Genomic DNA, 25,628 nt, shown 5'->3' on the forward strand with positions numbered 1-25,628 from the left:
ATGGTGACAGTGATGGGGAGGGTCATGGTGACGGTGACAGTGATGGGGAGGGACATGGTGACGGTGACAGTGATGGAGAGGGACATGGTGATGGTGACAGTGATGGGCATGGACATGGTGACAGCAATGGGGATACAAAGAAAATTCGGGGAAAGCCCTTCGAGGAGGCAGGCCCCCGAGCCCCAGGGGCCCTCCCTGCCAGCCTCTGCTGCTGGCCCGGGAGCGCGGGGGCCCTGCTGGTCTTGGGAGTCCTGCTTTGTCATGGAGTTCAGACCTGGGGGGCCCCCAGCTCCTCCCCGCAAGGCCAGATCCCACCGCCCACGGGCTCATTTGACCTTGCCACAGAAGGAGCCATGTCAGGGGGCACGGGCTGCTGGCTCCTGTTCTTCCTGACTTTTCCGATGGGCTGCAGCAGCGCGCCCGGTGGCCACCCGTCCCCATTGCCATGTCTAGCCAATTGCCAGCGGCGAGTCGGCCTCTAGCCCAATCCCAAGCCTGCTCCATCGGGGGCCGACGGTGGAGCTGTCCGCCCCCTTGCCGCCGTCCCCATGCCAGGCCCCCATTGCTCCTGACTCTGCCTTCTGGGGCCAGGCGACCACGTGGTGCTCGACCCAGACAGCTGATGGCCCAGCAGACAGAGCAAGAGGACGGGTTCGGATGCGACCTTCGTCCACGGCCGCCCCTTAGGCCTTATTTAGCCCCTGCCCGTGGCCGGGCCGTTTGTGCGGGGGGTCACCCGTGGCCCGGGCAGTCCTGTCAAGGCAGCTTTTTCCAGCCCAGGCACAGACAGGGGGGAGGAAGGCCCGGGCTTGGCCCAGAGCCCTTGGAAATGTTAACCCAGAGGTTCTGGTTTTCAGTGACAAGGAAACGGATGGCTCCGAGTGGGCGGACCAGGGCCACGATGGACAGGAGCCAGCCAGCGGGCCGGCGGGCGGGAGACAAACCAAGTACGAGGCAGGTGAGACTCGGCGCCAGCCGGGGCCGGGGGCCTTCCCCTGCTGGGGCTTCCTCGTCTCCGCTGGGCTCCCGCATCGCTCACTGAAAACAAGGAGGTCGCCGACCAGCCAGTCCTCGGTTCTTAAGCCCATCATTAATCGGGAAACAGTTTCGGTTACATGGAGGAAGGGCAGTGACGCGGGGGGGGGGGGGGGGGGGGTGGGTCGCCAGAGCCGAAGTCAGGAAGCCGGGGCTCCCGTGGGCTTGTGGGCCGGTGACTGGGAGGAGTCTCGGGTCATCTCTGAACTGGAGTCACCGAAAGCATGAAAAGCTGCAGATTAGAGAGAGAGAGAGATGGGGGAGGAAGGAGGAACAGAGAAGGAGAGAAAGACACATGATAGACAGGCATGGAGAGAGACAAACAGACAGACACAAACACAGGCAGAAAAGAGACAGACCGAGAGGTAGCCAGATAGAGGAAATGGGAGTTTGCATGCCTCCTCTCCCCTTCTGGTGGGTCTCTCCAGGCCGGGACCCCCATCCCCAGAAGGGAAACCTCTCCCCTGGACTTGCTCCTTTTCAGTGGCTCACTCCTGCCAAAGGGCAGCTGCTGAGGGGGTCATGGCTCAGTGCCCTCCTGCCCCCTCGGAGCTGGGATTGGTTCTCTGCTCAGGCGGCGTCTCTCTGAGACGCTGGGCCCTTCCAGGCGTGGCTCCAGATTTTCAGGAACTCCAGATTCGGGGGGGGGGGAGTGCTCCCTTCTCTATCCAAGAGCCTGGGGCCTCCAACCCTAGTGAAACAATGTCAGCTCCGGGGCCATGGGTGGCAGTCCCCCGTAGCCGGCTCCTCGCCCCCTCTCCCAGGCTGCCACAGCAGTGCCCGGGGATGGAGCCTCCCCTCAGAGGCCCCGCTCTTAGCTCTGCCGCCATTGTCTCCCTCCCGCCGGTCTTGTCTCTGGCCCTGACTCCCTGCTCCCTGCATGGACCTGCAGCAGGGCCAGGAGATGTCCTCAGTGGGCGCCAGCAGTCATTCCCGGGCTCCCAAACAGTGGTCCCAGCTGTATCCGGGCCACGTGATTTCTGGGAAGGTTCCACCGGGCTCTCCTGACCAGCCCTTCACGGGCTTCTCCACAGGGAGCTGTCTGCATTCCCTGCACATCGTAGCAGATGACTTGGGGTTCAGGGACCTGCTTCCCAGTCCTGGGTAATTTGGGGGCCCTTGAGGAGGGCCCCACAGCCTCAGGCAACTCCCTTAATGTAGCAGTTGCCCCTTTCCCAGAGCCCACTCGTTGCCCCAGGAGGCACAACATCCATGATGTTCTCATCAGTTTTTAGACGCTCCCTAAGTTATTGGTCTTCCATGAGGGGCTCCCCAAATCTCCGTGGGGCCAGCGCTTATATTCACTCCCAACAGCCACTTGTACAAGGTGCCCCTGGGCTTGGGCTTTTTGCAAGGGTCCGACTTCAGTCTAAAACAAAGTCCAAATAACCAGGAAGGGAGGGAAGAAAAGGGGAGAGAAGGATGGGAGGAGGAAGAGGGAAGGAAATGCGCTTCCTCCCCCAGTGTAGAAAAGCCGGCATTTTCACCATCCTCATTTCTAACTGTGATTGAAGAACCCAGAGGAGCCGGCGATGTAACGGGCACCGGTGCTCTGGCGCTCTGGCTCGGGAAGCCATTGGAGCTGGGCCCCAAAGCCATTCCGGCTCCTTTGTGCCCACCCGAGACTCGGCCTAACCCCGGGGACCGGGACGCAGCCATAGAGCGGCGCTTTTGGGGAAGCCGAGGGGGCTGAGCTGGGCTGCCAGGGCTGTGAGGAAGGAGGAGGGGGCAGTGCCCCAGGAATCTGGGGAGACTGGGGCGGACGGGGGCCTAGTGACTGGCGGACACCGCGGTCCTCTGTTAGCACACAGACACGCGGGTCCAGGCCCAATTCCCAGGATCCCCCTGCGGGGAAGGAGGGGGGGCGAAAGCCCCCGGCTGTGGCCTGAGCCTGAATCTGGAGGCTCCCACGTGAGCCAGTTTTCTGGGATGAGTCCTGTGGCTTCTGTTGTTCTTGCTTTCTCGGGGAGGGAGAGGGGGGAGAGAGACAGAATTGGGACCAGAAAATAAAATTGCTTTTTTTTCCAAAACCTGACCTAAAGCTCTGTAGCCACCCCCTCCCCATTTTACAGATGAGGAAACTGAGGGCCACGTACTGAGGGTCAGCGGTGAGACTTGAGCCGGATCCTCGGGGTTGAAGGCCCGGTTCCAGCCGCCCCTGCAGGAGGTGGGAAGAGCCTGGGGGTTGAGAAGTAGGGAAAGACAGGCGTTTGCGGCGGCGGTCGTGATGGCCGGCCTTAGGGACCCATTTTCCCATCTCCCGGGGCCCAGCCTGCTCCTTGTCCCCTTCTTCTCTCCAAGGCAAACTGAGGCCGAGGGCCTCGCGCACCCCGGGGGCCCCCCCCTCTCCAGCCTCACTCTCGGAAATGGATGCCAACGAGCTGTCCCCAAAGCAACTTTGAGGTGGGCTTCCGGCCGCAGAAGGCGCCGGGCGGGGAGCCCCGGGAGTGCTCCGCGGAGCACAGCTGCCTCCGGGACAGCCCGGGAGAGGAAGGCCCGGCCCTGGGCGCCAGGAACATCGCCCCCTCCCCCTGCCCCGCCGAGTTCCGCAGCTGCAGCCCCGGCTGGTGCAGCGCCTTCTACGAAGCCGACTGCTTCGGGCCGGACGTCCACACTTACGTGAAGAAGCTGGGGCGGCCGAAGGACAACGGGCCCCAAAACGCAGACGCCCCGGGTCTGGTGAGTCTTCCCAGCGCCCTTGGGGGCCCCGCGCTCCAGCCGCTTTTATTTCTGTCTGCACTCACTAAGGGGGGGCGAGTGCTCCCTGGGGGGGCGAGTGCTCCCTGCGGGGGAGGCTCGGGGGTCCCTGGGGCTTGAGGCGGATCGGAGGCTCTTTGGTCCCAAGAACAGTGTCAGAACCAGAGACCGAGGGCCTCGGCAAGCTCGGAAAGGCCCAGGGCCAGCCCCAGGCTCCGGTCCCCGCCATCCCCCGTCCCTGCGGCCTGCTTGTCCCAGAGATTTTGGGGCCCACGAGGCCCCTCAGAGGCCATGCAGACCCAGAGGATTCGGGAACGGCCTGGCCAGTGCTAACCAATCTCCTCTCGAGCCTCTAAAATGCATGGCAGGCGTCTTGCAGAAGCAGCAGCCATGAGCGGAGCGGGTACAGTTAGGGTGGGGAAGGATTGAGCCTGGACTGGGCGGGGCAGGGACGGCTGCTGAAGGGAGGGAGGGAGCAGCGCTCAGCCGGGTAAGAGCTGTCCTGCTCCCAGAGTCCCGGGAGCCCCCTCCCCAGTACTTGGGGGAAATAAGCTGCCCCGCCGGAGGCGCCCAGAGCCCGAGGGTCCGGCCCCTCCCCCGGCCGCCCCCAGGCCAGGCTCCCCTCCCCCCCCAGGGGCAGCCGCAGGCCCTGGAGCAGGCCCTGGCTCTCTGCGGCGCTGACCGTGGTCCTGGAGCCCGATCCACCGGGCCACCTCCCATTGCTTTTGCCAGCCCTGGAGAGGGGCGGCTCCGGGTACTGGTGCCCTGGGGGAGAAGGGGCCGCTCCCGGCCTGCTGGGCCTCCTCTGCCCCCCGCTCCCGCCACTCAGCCTGCATTCCCAGTCTCTGATCCTCCTTCACCCTGAAACCGGGGAGGGGGCCAGAGGGAAGAGCAGGGCCCAGCGGAACCCCCGAGGCCGGAGGCTCCTCTTCTCCCCAGGCTGAGCCTCCTGGCCTCCTTCCAGCTTGGAAAAGAGGAGGCCGGAGATGGCGCAGTGGGGGGGCGGGTGCCTGGGGTCCGGAGCCGGGAGGGAAATGAGGCCACGATTCAGAGCCACTGACCACCTTGGCTGCCTGAGCCCAGGGAAGGGCAGTGACGCCCTCCTGGGGGCTCTGCCCCCCTTCCCCCTCCCCCGCCCAGGACCTCAGCTCTAGGGCTGCCCCCATCCCCCTCTCCGGAGAAGAGGAAGCTGGACAGAGAGCCTCCGGCCAGGGCGCCCCCTGGCCTCTGCACGTGGGCCCCATCCCGTCCTCCTCCTCCAGGGGCCATGGGGGCGAGGGCAGGAGGCTCCGCTAGGAGACCTCGGCCGCTTGGGTGGCGGGGGAGGGGCGTGAGCTTCCACAGCTCCGGCCGCCTCCTGCTGTTGTTCCTTTAGGACTCAAGGGGAGGATCCCTGGGGGAGGAGACTGGGGCGCTGGCTGCTGACTTGGGAGTCGCTCTGCCCCCAGGTCTGGCCATGGGGGGGGAGGGGGGCCAGGGGCTCCCTGCTGCCTCCGGGAGAAAGAGCCGACCTCCCTCGGCCACTCACTGCCCCTTCACCACCCGGTCCCGCCACCTTCCCGCCCACTTCCTTTCCGGCTCCCCAAGCCCACCCTCCGCTCTGGGCTCTTCTCCTTCCCAGTGATAACACCCGCTCAGGGGGAGAGACACCCCGAAGTTCCCTGAGCCAGCCGGCCCCCCAGACTCCGGCCAGCAGCCGGTCACCCAAGGGGGAGGGGCGGGGCATTTGCAGGGCAATGACCGAGATTTCTCAATGTCCCTTTTCTGCCGCGCCGCCGTGGAGCAGACTCCCCTGGAGGAGCATGAGTGCAACCGGGTAGGTTTCGGGGGGCGGCCAGGCACCCCCTTGACCAATTTGGGCTCCTTCCCATGATCTGCATTTCCAGACTCTTCTGAAGAAGCCTTTAGCTGGGGGCCCTCATCATGTCTGCCTTCCCGGGCAAGGGCCCTCGTACCAAAGGTTAAAGCAAGAGCGAAGGGGCCCGGCTGGCCCACGGCCGCCCTCCCACAGGGGCTCTCCCGCAACGTCCCTCCCCGGGGAGAAGGGGGGTCAGGTCCTCTCGAGGGTCCCTCCCAGGCCTGAGGATCCTGCATGCACACTCATACACACACACACACACACACACACATACACACACATACACACACACTCACACATATACACACACATACACACACACATACACACACACTTACACACACACACACTTACACACACATACACACACTTACATACACACACATACACACACTTACACACACACACACTCACACAACACACACACATACACACACATACACACACACTTACACACACACACACTTACACACACATACACACACTTACATACACACACATACACACACTTACACACACACACACTCACACAACACACACACATACACACACACATACACACACACTTACACACACACATACACACACACTTACACACACATACACACACTTACACACACATACACACACACTTACACACACATACACACACACACTCATACACACACTTACACACACACACTTACACACACACACTTACACACACATACACACACTTACATACACACACATACACACACTTACACACACACACTTACACACACACACTTACACACACATACACACACATACACACACACACTCATACACACACTTACACACACACACTTACACACACATACACACACTTACATACACACACATACACACACTTACACACACACATACACACACACTTACACACACACATACACACACACACACACATACACACACTTACACACACATACACACACACACTTACACACACACTTACACACACACATACACACACATACACTCATACACACACACTTACACACACACTTACACACACATACACACACACTTACACACACATACACACACATACACTCATACACACACACTTACACACACACTTACACACACATACACACACACTTACACACACACACTTACACACACATACACACACACTTACATACACACACATACACACACTTACACACACACATACACACACACTTACACACACATACACACTTACACACACATACACACACATACACACACACACTTACACACACACATACACACACACATATACACACACAAAGACACAGACACACTCACATACTTACACACACACTCACACAACACACACACACACTTACACACACATACATACACACACACTCACACAACACACACACACATACACACACACTTACACACACACATACACACACATACACTCACACACTTACACACACACACACATACACACACACACACACACACACACACACACAGGACCAGCCCCCTCCCAGGGTAAAACAGCCGACGGGGACCTGAGGCTGCACAACGCAGGGGAGGGGAGGGGGCCGCTCTCCATCTTTCCCATTCTGCCCCCCCACTCATTTCTGTAAGATTTTTTGCTCCAATTCTCCCCCCCCCCACTTGCTCCCTACCCAAAGAGCCAGGACCAGCCGAGGTTAGCTGTGACAATCTCCCCCAAGAGCCCGGCGGGACCCTCCCTCCCTCCCTCCCTCCAGCCTCGAAGGGCCCGCTCGCAGTCAGGCCTTGTTCCCTCAGACTTTCTCCTCTGACAGGAGAAGAGACAGGACCCAGACAGGATGCTGGCCCTCCATCCCACGGCCCGGTCCAGGTCCAGAGGGCGCAAGCTGAGCCTGCTGGGGCTCCCGCCTCTGAAAAACGACCCTCACGCCCACCATGGGACTCGTGTGGCCCCGGAGCTTCGGCTCCTCCTGTGCCCCGGGGAGTCCGTCAGTGGCCAGCCTCTGTTTGGGGCCTGGGTCTTGACCCTTAGGCCCAGAAAAAGGTGGAAGCCTCAGGGCTCGAGTCTTCCCCAATAGCCATGAACTTGACCTTTTTCCAGGAGCTGGAGCAGCAGCTGATGATGGAGAAAAGAAACTACCGCAAGACGCTCAAGTTCCGCCAGAAGCTGCTGCAGAAGGAGAAAAGGAGCCGAGGTAGCGGGCGCGGGCAAGGGCGAGGCGGGGGGCGCCGGACGTCGGCCGGGCCTGGGCTCCCGCTCCGCTAAATGTGCTTTACACCTTAAGGGTCCGAGGTTAAAACCATGTTGTCCAAATTGAAAGGACAGCTGGAAGAGACAAAGGCCAAGGTGCAGTTCCTTGAGCTGGTCAGGAAGTACCTGCAGGTAAGGCAGCTCTGGTTCTTCCCCTTTTCTCTTTTCCCTCTTTCTCTTTCCCTTCTTTTCCCCTTCCCCCTCCCCTCTTCCTCCCTCTCCTACTGATCCTCTCCTTTCCCTTCTTTTCCCCTTCCCCCTCCCCTCTTCCTCCCTCTCCTACTGATCCTCTCCTTTCCTTTCTTCTCTCCTCCCCCTCCCCTCTTCTTCCCTGTCCTGCTCCTTCTCTCCTTTCCCTTCTTTCTTTTTCCCTTCTCCCTCCCCTCCTCCTCCTCCCTCTCCTGCTCCTTCTCATCTCTTTCTTTTTCCCTTCCTCCTCTCCTCTCTCTCAGCTTTCTCCCTCTCCTCCCCCTCCCCTCTTCTTCCCTGTCCTGCTCCTTCTCTTCTTTCCCTTCTTTCTTTTTCCCTTCCTCCTCTCCTCTCTCCCAGCTTTCTCCCTCTCCTCCCCCTTCCCTCTCCCTTCTGTTTCCCCTTCCTTCCTCCTCCCCCCATTCTACATGGGCCCATGTCAGTTCCCACCACAGAACAGGGCCATTCTCCAGGAAGGGCCTGGCCCAGCCCGGCCGGTGGCTGCCCCATTCTAGCCCCAGCCCTTCTCACAGAGACCTCTAAGACCAGAGGCCGGGGGGTCCCAGCCCCCCTAACAGCCACTGGCCCCCCGGCAGGTGGCTTATGCGGAGCAGTGGGGCCTGCAGCCCTGGGCCCTGCCGGTCATCGTGAACATCTCGGCGGCCGGGGGCGACACCCTGGACTTCAGCCCTCTGGACGAGTCCTCCTCGCTCATCTTCTACAACGTGAACAAACACCAGGGCAACAACAAGCAGAAGAGGTCTCGGATCCTCCAGGCCGGGACTCCGCTCGGGCTCATGGCCTATCTCTACTCCAGGTACTCGGGGCCCAGGCTCAAGAAGGGTGGGAGGCTGCCCGGGGTCACCCAGCAGGAGAGCCTCCAACCTTCGGGGAGATTGCGCCTGCGAGGTTCTCGTCCTGGAGAACGGCCGGCGGGGGCCAGACCCCCCTTGTTCTCAGGACACTCCCTGCAGTGTCCACGTCTCTGCCCAGTTACCCTTTAGTGCAGAAGGCCCCCTTCTTCCTACTCTGGGGGTGGTAAATTTACTGATGAGATTCCCCCAGTCCAAGTCTCTCACTTCCCATCAATTCCCTCCATCATCATCAGCCTCAGTTTCCACATCTGTAAGATGGGGTCAGTGCTGGGAGAATGCCATGTGATCGTGAGTGTGAATTATCACCATTAAGTGGGCAGAAAGAGGGGATCCCTTGCAGACACAGCCCTGCCTCCCGCTTCCCGGGGCTTATGTTCTCCTGAAGGAAAAACACTTTTCTCATCTGCAAAAAAGGAGGCCTGGGACCAAATACCCTCTGAGGTCCTTCCAGCTCCAGGGCTCAGATCCGAAAATGAGGAAGGGATATTAAAACTGCCGCCCAAAGTAAGTGGTGACTTGGTGGGCAGCGTGGGGCACTGATCCGGAGGAGGCTCAGAAGGAAATGCAGAATTTGGGGAGGACGGAGTGGTCCCCGTGGGGAGCAGCTGGGAAAGCACATTCTGAGAGGAGGCTAGAGAGGAGCCTGGAGCTGGGGCATGAGGAGCCACAAGTTGCGGGGACCCATCTCTCCAGGGAGGAGAGAGGCGGGGATCAGGGAGACCAAAGTGTCTCAGGTCAGGGAGACCCAGAAGAGCAGGGCAGCTTGGAAACTGGCCGCTTGTTTCCAGGGGGGCGAAGCAGCTGCAGAGTGTGTACAGGCCGGCCCCCTCCCCCCCAGCCTCCTGTCCTCTGTATTTGGGAATAAGATTAAAATGTTTAAGGGCGCTCCAGCCAAAAGTGGAACCAGGAGGCCGATTGTCCCCAGTGTCACTCGTCGGCATTCTGGAGCGTTAGCGATGAGAAAAAGAAATCCAGGGCATTGGAGCGATGATGGAGCGACCGCTCCGTGCAGATTATAGGATGGCGGGTCAGAGAATGCCAGACAGTCTTCCCAAGCCCACTGCGAGCCGTTCACAGCTTTAGCAACGTTGCGGGACATGAAATAAAGTCCCACAAACCAGCAGCGTTTCTCTGTGTGGCTGGCAAAGCAAGAGCGGCAAGGAGAAATTCCTTTAAAATAACTGTAGACAAAAGAAAATACTCAGGCGCCTACCGGCCAAGACAAACCCGGGAACTGCATGAATACAGTCACAAAACACTTCTCACACAGATAGTCTGAGCTAAACAACTGGGAAAATAGCCATTGCTCATGGATAAGTCGAGCTAATATAATAAACATTCTAATTTTTTTTTTTTGGCTGAGGCAACGGGGGTTAAGTGACTTGACCAGGGTCACACAGCCAGGAAGTGTTAAGTGTCTGAGGCCAGATTTGAACTCGGGTCCTTCTGACTTCAGGGCTGGTTCTCTACCCATTGCACCACCTAGCTAACTCCTAATTTTTTTTTAAAGTAGTCCAGCTTCAAGGGAAGAGCTTGAACTAAGGTATAGAGACTGAAGGGTTCCCAGCAAATGATGAAATAATGGAAGGTCAAGATAAGAGATGATGAAAGATGTGATTGGGAGGCCTGGGAGCCTGCAGGTGGTGGATGATGGGTGGCAGGTGGCAGAGGGGCTTCTGGGTAGAAATAGAGAGGCTACAAAAAGGGGCCAGTTTGATATGGGGAAGTGAAGAAAAGATGAGTTTTATGGAACAGTGAGGGCTAGAAGTGGGGACTTGTTCATGGTGGTCTTCATTGACCAACCGATTAATTAGCGAGCGCTTATTAAGAGCCAGGCAGGAGAGAGAACAGAAATACAAACTTACCCTCCTCGGGGACCTTCTAGTCTTTGGGGAAAATGTGGACACACAAGCATACAGAGAGGAAATAGGAGGCCCAGCAGTTTGTCAGTGAGATGCCATAGCTAGGGCAGTCGTGGAAAGGATAAGGGAAACCATGGGAGGTCCTGAGTCTGGGAAGAGAAGAGAAGAAGGTCCAGGACAGAGCCTTAGGGGACTCACGTGGTTAAGAGCTGACCCCTGGACTCAGAGCCGACAAATGGGACTTCTGAGCCAGAATTCAGCGCCTGCCCTGGGGAAATAGCACCCCAAGTGCTGGACCCTTCAGCCAAAATCACCCTTTCTGCAATGTGAGTCCGCACTGGCTTGTGGATGGCAAAGGAACAGGCCGTGGAACAGGCTTTGGTGCCTCCCATGCTCTGAGCCTCCCAGCCTGCACATAGATAAACAGGCCCTTCCAGTAGGAAGGTACATCAATGGCCACATCTAATCCAAGCCATATAGAACCGGGTGCTTCTCCAAGCATCACAGCAAGTCTCAGTTTGAAGACTTCAGTTCAAATCCTGCTTCAGATACTTACTGTGTAATTGTGAATTTTTTTTTTTAAAGCTCCCTGCCTCAGTTTCCTTATCTCAAAAATGAATATGACACATCCAATGGCTGTCATAAGAATAAAATCAGACATTTGTCAAAACATTTTTAATCTGACAATATTTCACTTTGGCCCATTACGTGTAAAAACAATTTTAACATTCTTTTTTCATATTTTGAGTTCCAAATTCTCTCTCAGAAAGCAGTTTGACATAATATAGATGTGTAGTCATTCAAAATATATTTCCCTGTAAGTCATTCTGTGAAAGAAAGCAAAGACCAAAAACAAAACAAGAAAAAGTATTCTTGATCTGCATTCTCTACCAGTTCTTTCTCTGGCACCTACAAAATTGCGTTGGCTCATTGTATTGATGAGAATAGTTAAAAGTGGATCATTGCACAATGTTTCTGTTACCGTGTACAACACGCTCTGGTTCTGCTCCTTTCACTTTGCTTCAGTTCATAGAAATTTTTGTTTTTTCTGAGAATGTCCTGCTCATCATTTATTTTATTTATTTAGTTATTTGTTTTTGCTGAGACAATTGGGGTTAAGTGGCTTACCCAGGGTCACAGGGTTAAGTGACTTACCCAGGGTCACATAGCTAGGACATGTTAAGTATCTGAGATAAGATTTGAACTCAGGTCTTCCTGACTTCAGGGCTGGTGCTTTACCCACTGCACCATCTAGCTGCCCCATGCTCATCATTTCTTAAAGCACAATCATACCCCATCACAATCACATAGAACAATTTGTTCAGCCATTCCCCAAAGGGCAGACATCCCCTCAATTTCTAATTCTTTCCCACCACTAAACAACTTAAATATTTTTGTAACAAAGATCCTTTTCCATTTTAAAAAAATCTTTCTTGGATACATACCTAACAGTGATACTGCTTGGTCAGTGGTTTTATAATCCTTTGGGCATAGTTCCAAATTGCTCTCCACTATGGTTGAATTAGTATACAATTTCACCAATAATACATCAGTGTTTTAATTTTCCTTTTCTGTCATATTAGCCAATCTGACTAGTGTGAAATAGGAGCTGAGTTGTTTTAATTTTCATTTATCTAAGCAATAGTTATTTAGAACATTTTATGAGTATAGATAGCCTTCCCTCGCCCCCTGAGGCTGGGGTTAAGTGACTTGCCCAGGGTCACACAGCCAGGAAGTGTTAAGTGTCTGAGATCAAATTTGAACCTCCTGAATTCAAGGCTGGTGCTCTATCCACTGAGCCACCTAGCTGCCCCCATATAGATAGCTTTGATTACTATACCTGAAAAGTTCCTGTCCATATCCTTTGACCATTTATCAATTGAGAGATGACATTTTTAGAAATTTTCTTCATTTTTCTATGTTTGAGAAATGAAATCTTTAACACAGAAACTCATTGTAAATATTTTTTTCAACTAATGGTTACCAACTATGTAATTCCCTCTATCCTATTTTCCCATTGTTTATATCCTATTCTCTCTCCTTTAATCCTATTTTCAAGAGTGTTTTGCTTCTGATTTATCTCCCCCAAACTGTTTTCCCTTTTATCTACTCCACCTCCCTACTCTTATTCCTTTCCTTTCCTACTTTATTGTAAGGTTAGATAGATTTCTACAACCATGTAGAACTCCCTCTTTGAGCCAATTCCAATGAATGTAAAGTTCATGTACTTCCCTCTACACTTTCCTCATTTTCCCCTCCACTGTGAAATCTGTTTCAGACCTCTTTTATGTCAGATAATTTATTCCATTCTCTCTCTCTCACTTTCTCCTTCTCCCAGTGTATTCTTCTTATTCCTTAATTTTATTTTTTTAAATAATCATGCCATCACATTCAACTCACACCTCTACTTTCTATTTGTGTGTACTCCTTCTAATTGCCCTAATAATGAGAAAGTTTTTAGGAGTTGTAAATAGCATTTTCCCACAGGAATATAAACACTTTAACCTCACCGAATCCTTTGTGTTTCTCTTTCTTGTTTACACTTTATACTTCTTTTGCATCTTGTGTTTGAAAGTCAAATTTTCAAATCTGGTCTCTTCATCAGGAATGCTTGGAAGTCCTCAATTTCATTCAATGCGCATATTCCCCCTCCCCCCAAACAATTATACTTTGTATAATTTGCTAAGTAGGTGATTCTGGGTGGTGTTTACTCCTTCTAATTGCCCTAATAATGAGAAAGTTTTTAGGAGTTGTAAATAGCATTTTCCCACATAGGAATATAAACACTTTAACTTGACTGAATCCTTTGTGTTTTCTCTTTCTTGTTTACACTTTATGCTTCTTTTGCATCTTGTGTTTGAAAGTCAAATTCTATTCAGCTCTGGTCTCTTCATCAGGAATGCTTGGAAGTTCTCTATTTCAATGTATATATTCCCCCTCCCCCAAAACAATTATACTTTGCATAATTTGCTGAATAGGTGATTCTTGGTTGTAGTCCTAGCTCCTATGCACTGTGAAATATCACATTCCAGGCTCTCCAATCTTTTAATGGATAAAGTGTTAAACCTTGTGTTATCCTTACTGTGGTTCCATGACATTTTAATTGTTTTTTGGCTGCTTGCAATATTTTCTCCTAGACGTGAGGGCTCTGAAAGTTGACTATAATATCCCTAGGAGTTTTCATTTTGCAATCTCTTTCTGGAGATGATCAGCAGAGTCTTTCAATTTCTCTTCTGGTCCTAGAATATCAGGGTAATTTTCCTTGATAATTTCTTGAAAGATCATGTCTAGGCTCTTTTTTGATCTTGGCCTTCAGGTAGCCAAATAATTTTTAAATTATCTCTCCTGGTTCTATTTCCCAGGTCAATTGTTTCTTAATGAAGTCTTTCACATTGTCTTACCTGCTCTTCAGAGAGGTTCTGTTGTACTAATGGTCTTCCTGGCATTAGAATCCAGATCGAAGTATAAGCAATACAACAAAATCTTGCCAGTAAAGGGAGCCTTATAAACCTCCTTCTGACCCCTTATCTGGTCCCCTTCCTATCTGTCACTTAGAGGTCTGTTGCCACTGATTTGGTCACCCCAAAGCCTGCTGAGGTTGGGCCTGTGCTGGTGAGGCCCGTGGCTGGACTGCACTGCTCTCTCACCCTGGTGCAACAGACCTCTGCTGCTGGCCTAAGTCGTCCTAGGCTGGAAAATTGTTTCACTTCATCATTTGGTTTAGAATTGGCTTAAAATCGTTATTTCAAGGCATTTTGGGGGAGAGCCCAGGTGGATCCCTACCTTCACTCCTCCATCTTGGCTCTGCCTCTCCTTTGAGGAGATTTTGCAAATCTTAAGGCACTATACCAAGGCTGGCTATTATTATAAGTAGATTTGAGAATCATCAGCAGAGTAACAACAGCTGAGTCAGAGAGGCTGAGGAAATCTCCCAGTAAAACAGCAGAGGGAGCCGAGAAAATGGCTTAGAGCCTTAGGGGGCATAGAGTCAATGGGCATAATCTCAGAAAAGATCCAGCAAAAAAAGACTGAGAAGGGGTGATCAGGGAAGTCAGAGGAGAACCACAGAGGCGCAAAGGCAGAGACAAAGATGGAGACAGGAAAGAGACATGAGAGAGAGGCAGAGACAGAGACACAGAGAAGGAAACAGTAAAAACCTCCAGAGAAGAGAGTCCGAGGCAGGGAAGAAGAGAATTTGGCATCGGGAGTTATGGGCAGTGATGAGTCAGAAGCCAGACACAGTTAAGACAGGGGTTAGAGGAAAGAAGGCGACTCTCTCAGAAATGACAAAAAAGGAGGAGAGAAGGATGATGGCTAATGGAGAAGGGTTGGGTTTGGGTTTGAGAAAGGGGACCACAGAGATGCAGTCAAAGGGGGGGGCAGATAGCAAGAATAGGGTCCCGGAGGAGGCATTGTGCCGGAGCAGATGGGGCACAGCAGGGTCACGGACACACCCAGAGAAGAGCCCCTCTTCTTGGGAGACAGGGTAGAGGAGAAACAAGGGGCAAAAGGACCTGGGACAAGAAGCTCACCACCGATGGTCTCCTTTTTTCAGGAAAACATGACCCCAAATTCTCAGGTGTGAGGGGCTGGGAAGGGGATGCCAGGAGGGTTTTGTGGAGGGTTGGAAGCCTGAGGGTTCCTGGGGTGAGTGGAAGGGCAAGTCAGTGAGGGCAGAGGATGACTTAGCAGCAGGGAGGTTAGGGGGCAGGATTTTGTGGTGAATAATGCCGTTCTTAGGGGAAAGATGGCGCCCTGGGGGTTGGTAGTGATACAGCCGGCGGAGTGACCTCAGTTCTGTCCTGTTGACCAGGGGATTGGGGGTGGTTTGTGTCTCTGGAAACCCAAGAGAAAGTCTGATATTAGGTCTGATAGGGGTCCAGGTAATGAGCTGAATGACTGAGTCAAGATCCCCAAAGGAAGAGAGTAGCATAAAGGAGACCCCGAAGCTTATTGAGATGATCTCCATGAAGGCAATGTCTGTCCCTGGCTACCTCCCTGTGTGTTCTTGTGTCTCCATCTGTCTGGGTGTCTGTCACTGGGTGTCTGTTCTGTGTCTCTCCCTGGGTTTGTGTCTGGGTGTGCGTGTGTCTGTCTGTCTGTCACCGGGTATCTGTCTGTGTCTGTGTCTCTTGTCTGTATCTGTGTCTGCGTCTCTGTGTGTCCCTGTGTCACCGTCCTGCTCCTGTACACCTGCTGATCCCCCCCCCGAGGCTGGCACTTTTGCCGAGCCATGCTCACAGCACCCCAAGGGCGAGGTCCTGGTGCGTCCCGGCGCGTCATGGCCCTCCCTCTGCTCTTGCAGCGACGCTTTCCTGGAAGGTTACGTCCAGCAGTTCCTCTACACCTTCCGGTACTTTTGCACCCCAGAAGACTTCCTGCAGTTCCTCCTGGACAGAATCAACAGCACTTTGTCCCGGTAAGTCTGGAGCCCCTGCTGGGGCGGGCCCAGAAGAGACGGCCTTGGCCCACGGAGCCTGGCAGGCAGCCCGTGCCTTCTGGCCCAGACCTGGAGCAATGATTGCAGCCCAAGCTGGGGCTGGAGCCTTCCTTCCTTCTGACCTTGAATCCCCATGCCCGTCTGGCCCAGATCTGGGGTCCCAGTGGTTGGGAAGGCCTCTGGATGAGGGGCCCCTCGGACACAGGCCCCGGGCCCCCTGCAGCCCAAGACCCAAAGCGGCGGGCTCCCGCGCAGGTAACCCCGCCCTCCCTCTTCCTTCTGTCTGCAGAGCCAACCACGACCCCACCTCCACCTTCACCAAAATCTATAACCGCAGTTTCTGCATCCTCCAGGCCTGGATTGAAGACTGCTACACCATTGACTTTACCAGGAACTCTGGGCTCCTGGAGAAGCTGGAAGAGTTCATCTCTTCCAAGGTAACGCCTCAGTTACCAGCCCAAGAGCTGGCCAGGGAGCAGGTCGGGCGAGCCCGGGGGAAGGGGCAGGGCCGGCTCGGGCCGGGGCAGATCCCCCTGACCACGCGCTGGGCCCGGGCCAGGTCACTCCCCTGGATGGCTACGGGGAGCACCTGCGGTCCTTTCTTGAAGTAGCCACAGACGGGAAGTGTGAGGGCCCCTCCCGCCTCGGGGACTTGGAGGATGAGAAGGAGGCCGACGAGGACACGCGGTCCCTGAACGCGCTCTGCAAGAAGCTCTCGGAGGAGAACCTCTCTCGGAAGGTACGTTCTCTCTCCACGGAAATGCCCAACTGCCAGCACGGGCAGCATGGACCTGTGGAGCGGGCAGTGCCAGGGTGTCCCCGAGCAGAGAGCTGGGCAGGCGGGCCTTCGGATTCCCGAGAGCGCCTGATCCGGAGCCTCCTGCCCATCTTGTGGGGGGGGGGGGTGCCGGATCCGGTGTTTCCCACCCTCGTTGGCAGGGCTGGGCTGCCCGGGTGAGGGAACCCCCCAGTGCCTGTGTCTTGGCAGGGATTTAACTGGAAGCTCCCGCGGGGCAACGGCTTCATCCTGCCCCACCACAAAGAGCGGCCGTACACCATTGCCTCGGCCCTCCCCAAGCCCTGCTTCCTGGAGGAGTTCTGTGGGGCCTACGGCAAGGGCAGCGAGAAGGGGCCCTACTTCCTCACCGAGTACAGCACCCACCAGCTCTTCAGCCAGCTGACCCTCATGCAGCAGGTAAGGACCCCGGAAAGGGGGGAGACACGGGGCCCGGAGGCAGGCGGAGCCCTGGCACAGGAGGCACCGCTGCCCGGCTGCCCCCGCGGTGCCCTCGGGAGTCCCCGTGCTCCCCAGGACGGGCCCGGCCCGCAGAGCCACCGGTCACTGCGAGGGCCACAAAGGCCCGGCCGCCTTGCCGAGATGGATCCTCCCCCAGGGCTGCGATCACTGGGGAGCAGGGAACTTGGCAAGGCCTCCAAAGGGGGGCCCTGACCCCAAGGCGGGGCAAGCTGTGGCCTAAAGGTCGCGGCTCCCAGAGCGACCTCTACATCCCCAGCAAGGAAGGCCCTTATCTCCCCGGTTTTTTTTTCTTTCTTCTTTTCTTTTCTGCCACTAGAGGGCCCCCAAGCCAAAGACAGAGGGCTCAGGCTGGAGAGGCTGCCTCCTGGCCCCGGGCCTGGGGGGGATCCTCAAGCCAGAGGGAGCTAGTGGGGGAGAAGGGGGGGGGGGGGAGGGACGCTGCCTGGAAGACGGCGTTAGCAGGGGGTGACCCTGGGTCTCAGAGCCTGGCTCCACTGCTGGCCCTCTCCTCCTGGATCCCCTGCATGCGGCTCCTCCAGCCCCTCCCCAGCCCTGGCCGCCCCCCCCCCCCCCACTGTCTCCCAGCGGGTCCCTATCTGGCTTCCGGCCCCGGGAGCACGTTCTCCCGCCCTGCAGGAAGCAGCCACAAAGGCTTTGGTCACTGAGCCCCAGGGCCTGGCCCGGTACCTTGGAGAGCGCCCGCAGGCTGCCTTAGCAGGACAGGGCGGAGGCCGCCCACCAAGCACTGACTGTGACCCTTTTTCCAACAAGGAGATGTTCCAGAAGTGCCATCCCGTCCACTTCCTGAACTCGAGAGCCCTCGGGGTCCTGGACAAAAGCACAGCCATGCCCAAGTGAGTGTGTGCCCGCTGCCTGGCGCTGCGTGCCGGGGCCGATGCCCGGAGCCAGCCCTTCTGGGTCTCTCGGAGCCCCGCGCCACCCAGAGAGAAGCAGGAGACTTCCCACTGGCCTGGGCGTGGGCGCTGCCCAGGAGGGAATGGGGCAAACGGACGGGAGGGGGCTTGAGGCAGCTGGCAAGCTCCTGTGACCGCAAGGGCACCTCCCCAATGCTGGCACCCCGGTGCCACCTCATGCCCGCATTACCCGTTGCTGGGCCCGCGGCTCTCAGGCCCGAGTCCCCCTCTGATATCCCGAAGGCCCTCCTGTGGCGCGGGGGAGCACGCGCACGTGTGTGCGCTGGGGCGGAAGCAGGCGAGAGACGGCCGGGCCGGGCCCTGGGGAGGGCGGACTGGGCCCCCGCCGTCCCGTCCCTCTCACGAGGCCCCGCGTTTCCATGGCAGGTGCGCCTCCTCAGAGCCCCTGTCCGCCAAGGTGGGCAGCCTGTTCCTGCCCGGTTACATCCAGGACAAGTACCTGCTGCAGCTCCTGAGGAACGCCGACAACGTCAGCACCTGGGTGGCCGCCGAGATCGTGACCAGTCACACTTCCAAGGTTGGCCGCTCCCCGGCCCCTCCCGGGGAGGACTGCTGCCGGCGCTTCCCATTCTGTGCTCCCTCCTGCCCATTCTGCAGAGGGGGAAGCTGAGCCCGGCAGTCCAGGTCACCCAGGCAGCCGGAGTCCGAAGTGGGGCTGGGGCCAAACCCTCTCCCAGCTGTGAGCCCGGAGGCCTTTCCCTGCTCACTCTCAGCTTTCCAGGAGTTAGAGGAGGGAGGCAGGGAGGGGCAGTGGGACGGCTGGGTCCGTGGTTAGGTGAATAGATGGATACACGGAGGGAGGGAGGGATGAACACAGGGACTGATGGGGGAAGGGACGGATAGTTGAGGGGACCCTGGGTAGTTACTGAAGCCACTTCCCAGTCCAAGAGGACTCTGGACGTCTTGCTCCCTTCAGTGTGGGATTTAGTCTTAACTGCAGCAAGAACACAGGAAGTCCCTGTCAGAGGAGCAGCCTTGGTAGTCCCTGAGGTCCCAGAGGCCGGAGAGAAGGCGGTCCTGGGCGGGGCCCACGAGCCACAATCTGCCCCGGTTCAGTCCTGGCCGGCCGGGCCGAGCTTTGGCTGGGCAGCCCGGAGGGGCCGGGGAGTCTGTCGGTCCGGGACCCAAGGACGGGGGTCCCGGGATCTCCGTCCGCCTCTCGGGCAGAGTCAGGGCTCAGACATCACAAGCGGGGTCCCAGGCTGCAGGCTTGGGGGGAGGCACACGCTGGGCTTCCCAGCCTCTGGGCCCGCGGGGGTCCTGGCCTTCCGCAGCAGCCCGGGGCCTCAGCTTTGTCGTCCCAGAACTGGGCACGGGTGGTTCAGGAGGCCTGGTGAGGCAATAGCTAATTTGCTAAAAGATCTCGGGGTCTGGATGGCCCACAAGCTCTCAAAAAAGGAACGGCCCGGGCGCTTCGGCAGGGCTGGCCTCGGGGTCCATCCTCGCCGGCCACACCCCAGGGGGCCAGGGGACCCCATGAATGGCCCAGCACGTGCTCATAAAATCGCCCTTGCCTGGGCCAGACCCCGAGAAAACGTCAGAACGCGAACAGTTCGCGGTTGATGAACGCGTCCCGGGAGCCCGGGCAGGGACCTTGCTGGTAAGGGGTCCCCGGGGCCCTGACCAGCCGGCAGTCCGGGCCGGGTCTCCGCGGGGGCAGCTTCCCGGAATGGGGTTCCGGGCCGTCCCCCGGGGGCTGGATGGCTGACGAGGGCGCGGCCCCTCCCCCCACAGTCACTGACTCGGAGGAACCCCCCTCCGGAGGGCCTACCCCACAGCACTGGGGGGCGGGGCGGGGGGCGGCTCTTCCTGCCTTGTGGCCTAAATCTGGCTATGAGTGACCCCCCCCCCCCCCCCCGCATGCGGCCGGGACCCGGAAGGGCGGCGCCTGGCGGAGCCGGCCGGTCCTGCCGGGCGGGAGACCCCGTGATGGCTCCAGAGCGCTCGGAGCCCCCCTGGACACTGATTAGCTGAGACCCTGGGCAGGCCCCCCCTCCCGTCGGCCTCAGTCTCCTCATCTGTAAAATGTGCTGGAGAAGGAAATGACCCCCCCTCTGCCAGGAAACCCCATCTGGGGCGCGGGAGCACTGGGGGTCTGGGAGCCAAAGGGGGCAGCAGCTCAGTCCCACAGCTTCTCTGCAGGAAAAGATGGGGGAGGGGGCTTGTCTTGGTGTCGGGTCCCCAGACCTGGCGGCCCGCGGGGGGTTGGGGGGCCGAGGGCGGGACAGGCCGGAATTGGGGGGAAGCCTGAGGCAGGCGGGACCCCCTCCCCCAGGAGAAGGGGGCGGGTCCAGGGATGCTGCAGGTGAGTTGGGGGAGGGGCGGAGGGGGCCCAGGAGCTTTCTTCGGGGCCTGGGGAGGGAGCCGCCGATGTGGCCCAGCCTGGGGGGGAGGGGCCTTGTCCGGGACCCCGCTGGAATCCCCCAAGGAGGCGCCGCCCGCACGCGGGGGGCGGGGGCTGGAGCCCGCCGGCTGTGAGTCTGGGGGCGCGGCTGCCCCCTGGTGTGCCCTGCAGGACACCGGGGCCCGGACCCGTTTGGGAAACCGAGGCTGGCGACTCCATAACGTCAGCTTGCCCCGCCCTTTTCAGCACCGACTCCTCGTGTGGTCCTCACTCCGGCCAGAGGGGGGCAGCAGAGCTCTCCGGAGGGAGCTCTCGGCGGTGGCCGCCGCAGCCTCCGCGCTGGGCGGGAGCCCCTCCCCCTCGCGCGGGGCCGGAGGCCGCCGCCTGGGCCCGCGTAGAGCCTCGGCGGGGGGGAGGGGGCGCGAGCCCGTATGTGTGTGTGTGTGGCGGGAGCTCCTTGTGTAGATGAGGGCACTGAGGCAGGCGGAGCGCAGGGACCCCCCCTCCCCCCGTTGTAATGGCGGCCGTTCTGTGATCAGTGAGGCTCGCCTTTAAAGGGCCTAGCACGCAGCCGGGGCTTAATAAATGCACGTTCTCTCCTCCCCTTTGTGCCCCCACCCCCTCCCTCCTCCCGGACGCCTTTGGGAGCTGAAGCCCCTGGGCTCAGGGTCTGGGGCTGCCTGCGCCAAGGGCTCGGAGGGGGGAGGGGGTGGCAGTGGCCAAGTCCTCCCTGCAGTGCTCCAAGCTTGGAAAGGCGCGGGAGTTCTCCAAGAGGACTCTGGGACAGGCGGGTGCCGGGAGGCCACGTAGGATTAGAACTCAGCTCTGCTCCTCGGCAGCGGCCGGAGGTGACGGGATCTGGGGGAATTGGAGGGAGGAAGGGGGGATTGTGCTGGACCCAAGGCCAGGATTGGGGGAGAGCCGCCCGCCGCACCGACAGGGCTGCCCTTCCCCCCAGGAAGGAGCGAGCTGGAGGCCGGGGGTGGCCCCGGGCCCACCCCTCTCCCACCCCTCTCCCCCCCCCACCGTTGTCTCGGGAGCACGCCGGGATTCGGCACCGAAAGCCCCTCCAGCCCTCCTGCCTTTCTCGGCCCTCTCCACCAGGCCCGCCGTGCTCCTCCCGCTGCCCCCCAGTCCTCCTCCTCCTCCTCAGGATGCTTTCCCCAAACGTGCCCCCCACGAATTTTCTCGTTGATTCTGTGCATAGTTTGTTTGCCCCTGGAAGTTCCCATTCTTCGCTGGCAGACTGGGGGCTCCTGCGGGCAGGATCTTGTTTTGTTTTCTTTGTGTCCCAGGTTTAAAGCGCAGGGCCCGGCACACAGTAGGTGCTTCATAAATGTGGCCCTGCGGCCCGGGGGTGTTGTGAGCAGATCCCTTCGGAGGGTCAGACTGGGAGGAGGGAGGTGGACGACCGGCAGTGGCTTGGGGGATGATGGGGAGGAGCCTGGAAAAGGAGGAGGGGCCAAAGGGCTCTGGGATCCAGCAGCTTCGGCCGTGGTTCAGTCACTCCAGTCGGGTCCTGGAGGCCCCCTGGGGGCGCTCGCAGCGGGGTTTGCCTTTCCTTCTCAGCCCATTTTACAGATGAGCGGAAGTGGCGGGAGGAGGCTCCCCCTCCTCCCTCTCCTCCCCCTCCTCCCCTGGAAAATGGGCCTCGGGAGCACCGAAGGGACAGCGGAGACTCTGGAAGAGTCAGTTTCGGGAGCTGCGGGGGGAGGGGAGGAGGCAGCTGGAGGCCCCAGCCCTCACCTCTTGTAAAATGGGCATGAATTCCAGGTGCCAGAAGGCTGGGGGGAGGGGGGAGCAGCGGGGGCGGGGCCTGGGGGTGCTGACCGCGTGCCCCGGGGCCCTTCCCGCTTCAGCTGCAGGTGAACCTCCTCTCCAAGTTCCTGCTGGTGGCCAAGGCCGCCTACGAGCAGAGGAACTTCTCCACGGCCATGCAGATCCTGGGGGGCCTGGAGCATCTGCTGGTGAGGCAGCTGCCGGTGCGTGAGCGGGGCCTCGAGCTGCTGGGAGGGCCCGCGGCTCCCGGGCCGGGACGCAGCTGAGAGGCTCCTATCTGTGTGTCTCGCAGGCCTGGAAGATCCTCCCTGCCAAGATCGCAGAAATCATGGAGGAACTCAAAGCCGTGGAGGTAGGGGACAGGAGGAAGGGCCCAAAGCCCTTGGTTAGGTGAGTGCCCCTGTCCCCCGGGCCGCAGGGGGACCCAGAAAGCCCTTCTCCTCCAGGTGTTCCTCAAGAGCGACAGCGTGTGCCTGATGGAAGGACGCAGGTTCCGCACCCAGCCCACCATCCCCTCGGCCCACCTGCTGGCCATGCACATCCAGCAGCTGGAGACCGGGGGCTTCACCATGACCAACGGGGCCCACAAGTGGAGCAAGCTCAGGTGCCCGGGGCCCTCAGGGCGGGGCAGGGGCCAGGCTGGATGGGGGAGCGAGTGGGGCTTGGTTACCTGAGGGAGTGGGGCTGGGGGGGGCAGCTTGATTTCCTGAGGGAGCGGGGCCCAGGCTGGACCGGGAAGGAGTCTGCGGCTGATGCTCAGCCCGGAGGGCATCCCTTCCCCTCGGCCCTGGCCCAGCTCGGTTCTCCCCCCCAAGGAACATCGCCAAGGTGGTGAGCCAGGTGCACGCGTTCCAAGAGAACCCGTACCCGTTTGCGGCGGACCACAAGCTGCAGTCGTACCTCAGGCAGAGGATCGCCCGCTTCAGCGGGGCCGACATCTCCCTGCTGGCCGCCGACAGCCGGGCCAACTTCCACCAGGTCCCTGGAGAAAAGCATTCCCGCAAGATCCAGGACACGCTGCGCCGCATGAAGGCCACATTTCAGTAGCCGCGGCTCGGCTGGCCCTGCTGGACGTCGGGCTGGGGGGGGGCAGGAAGGACTGTCCTGGTCGCCCATCTTCCCCGCCCCTGAGCAGTCCGGCCCCTTCCTCAAGCCCTTCCTCCGTCCCCAACCAGACCACAGGGGGTGCAAATGACCTAAAGTAGAGCCAAAGGGTGGAGGGCACTGCCCAGGACAGCGAGGCCATTGTTACCCTGATCAGGCCTCTGGCAGCTAGGCGGGGCAGTGGGCAGGGTGTGGCCTCAGACGCCAGCTGGGTAAGCCTGGACCAGTCACCTCTCCCTGCTTGCCTCAGTTTCCTCATCTGTAAAATAGGCTGGAGAAGATGATGGCCAGTCACTCCAGTTTCCTTGACTTGGTCCCGACTCTGCTGCCATCCACTGGGCCTTTTTGGCCCTGGCTCATCCTGGGTTCTTACTTCTCTCCAGGCAAAAGATCCTCTGGCCACTGGCTATGGGCTTGTGGGGATAACAGGGTCCCGCTTCTGCCCCCCAGGCTGCCAGACCCTGAGCCCTCTCTCCCTCCCTCCGCTCCCGGCGCCTCCCCAGGGAAGCTCAGAGAGCCCCAGGCAGAGTGGGGAGGGCTAAGCTCATTGTCCCAGGCCTGCTGGAAATGCAAGTGGAATTCTCCTGGGAACCAGGAAACCTCCTGCGCCCCCCCCCCCCCAGTCCAAGCACAGTGAGATGGAGCTCCAGCCCGGACCCCCGAACCTAAAGGGGTGTGTGGCCTGGGCCTGCGCCTCCCAAATCAGCTCTGCCCTGGGCCCGCTGCGCCCCGGGCCTGGATTCTGAGCAGCACCCCTTGCTCCTGAGCTCAGGGGAGGGGGGGAGGGAGGGGGAAAAGGGGAAGGAGGGAGGAGGGAGGGACTCCCATCGTCCATGTGCACATGGGCTCTGGGCTGAGGCTTTGGCCAAAGATCTTCATCCTTTCCTGACAAGGAACTGGGATTCTGGGTTCTTCCTGGAGCTTCTCTGGCTGTTGATTCCCTCTGGTGGGAAACTGGGCACTTCCCGCCCTCCCCCAGTGATAGGGCAGGGAGCGCCTAGCCGCCCATTTCTGGAAGAGAAGGTGCCCACTGTGGGCAGTGAAAGGCCCCATCCGTGGGGTATGCAGGGGGGTTCAGCAGCCCAGCTGAGGACCAGGCCCCCAAAAGGGGCAACAGCTTGCATGGGTACCTTTGCTGCTACACAGACACAGACACACACACACACCCGCTGGCCCCAGGGGAGAGCTTGAAGGATGAGGCTCCAGAGCCCCCCTTGTTCAGGGCCACCTCCAGTGCTCAGGCCCACCTAGCCACTTCCTGGCCGCCCGTGACTGACTAGCAGGAGAAGCTGCCCAGGTTTAGGCTCTGCCGCTGCTCCTTCTCCAGCAGTACCTGCCCCGGTAACCCCGGGAGCCCCAGCCTCGCCCCCCTCCAGGGACTTTCCAAAATGGCGCTCTGCTTTGGCTCCGTGCATGCCCCTGGCCCTGCTGCTGCTTAGGGCAAAGACCAGCTCCTGGTCCTCCAAGACAAGCCGATGACCCCCAGGCTTCCTCCAGCCCCCTCTGCGCTGAAGGGAATACCTCCTCCTCCTGTAAAACTTACCTCATCCCATGAGCCTAGTGCTCTCAGTCAGGGTCCCAGGGCTGTCAGGAGGGGGCCGCTCACCACCCTGGGGCTTGGGTCCCTCACCTGGAGAGGGGCCATCATCTTCTTCCCCTTAGCTTGGGAGATTGGCTTTCGGGATTCAGTGGGTCCGTCCATAGCCTGCTTTGGGGATGGGATGGATGTGGGTGGCAGGGCAGGCCAGGGGGGAGCAGGCCCTGGGGCCTCCCAGCTGGCCCGACTTCCCTCCCCTAGGAAGACAGCCTCATGTGCTTTGGACCCAAAGGACAGAAGAACGCCCGAAATGGAATGGTCTTGTCCCCACTAAGCTGGGTGGGGCCCCGGGATAAAGCCCCCAGAAGCACCATAAGCCAGCACCCGGTGCCCCATGTGTCCAGCCCCCTCTGCCGGGGTCTCTGGCCCCCTCTGCCAAGGTCTCCAGCAGTCCCAGGCTTCCTTCGTCTGCTCCATAAATTTGA

At 58.6% G+C, this 25,628-nt stretch overlaps 1 protein-coding gene across 1 annotated transcript in view; it reads left to right on the forward strand.

Annotated features, from left to right (window-relative positions):
* KNDC1 (kinase non-catalytic C-lobe domain containing 1) overlaps nucleotides 1–23,682 on the forward strand; it is a 70,271-nt gene extending 46,589 nt beyond the window's left edge. Inside the window, 17 exon segments of the mRNA XM_074297218.1 lie at nucleotides 858–958; nucleotides 3,337–3,422; nucleotides 3,424–3,714; nucleotides 5,519–5,548; nucleotides 7,671–7,764; nucleotides 7,855–7,952; nucleotides 8,606–8,826; nucleotides 16,052–16,165; nucleotides 16,476–16,623; nucleotides 16,746–16,925; nucleotides 17,175–17,381; nucleotides 18,216–18,298; nucleotides 18,746–18,896; nucleotides 22,583–22,705; nucleotides 22,795–22,854; nucleotides 22,949–23,106; nucleotides 23,318–23,682. Coding sequence (XP_074153319.1) covers nucleotides 858–958; nucleotides 3,337–3,422; nucleotides 3,424–3,714; nucleotides 5,519–5,548; nucleotides 7,671–7,764; nucleotides 7,855–7,952; nucleotides 8,606–8,826; nucleotides 16,052–16,165; nucleotides 16,476–16,623; nucleotides 16,746–16,925; nucleotides 17,175–17,381; nucleotides 18,216–18,298; nucleotides 18,746–18,896; nucleotides 22,583–22,705; nucleotides 22,795–22,854; nucleotides 22,949–23,106; nucleotides 23,318–23,549 — 2,377 coding nt within the window. The 3' untranslated portion in view covers nucleotides 23,550–23,682.
* The last annotated feature ends 1,946 nt before the right edge of the window (nucleotides 23,683–25,628 follow it).

The sequence above is a fragment of the Sminthopsis crassicaudata genome, chromosome 2 (genome assembly GCF_048593235.1).
Source record: "Sminthopsis crassicaudata isolate SCR6 chromosome 2, ASM4859323v1, whole genome shotgun sequence".
NCBI classification, from domain to species: domain Eukaryota; kingdom Metazoa; phylum Chordata; class Mammalia; order Dasyuromorphia; family Dasyuridae; genus Sminthopsis; species Sminthopsis crassicaudata.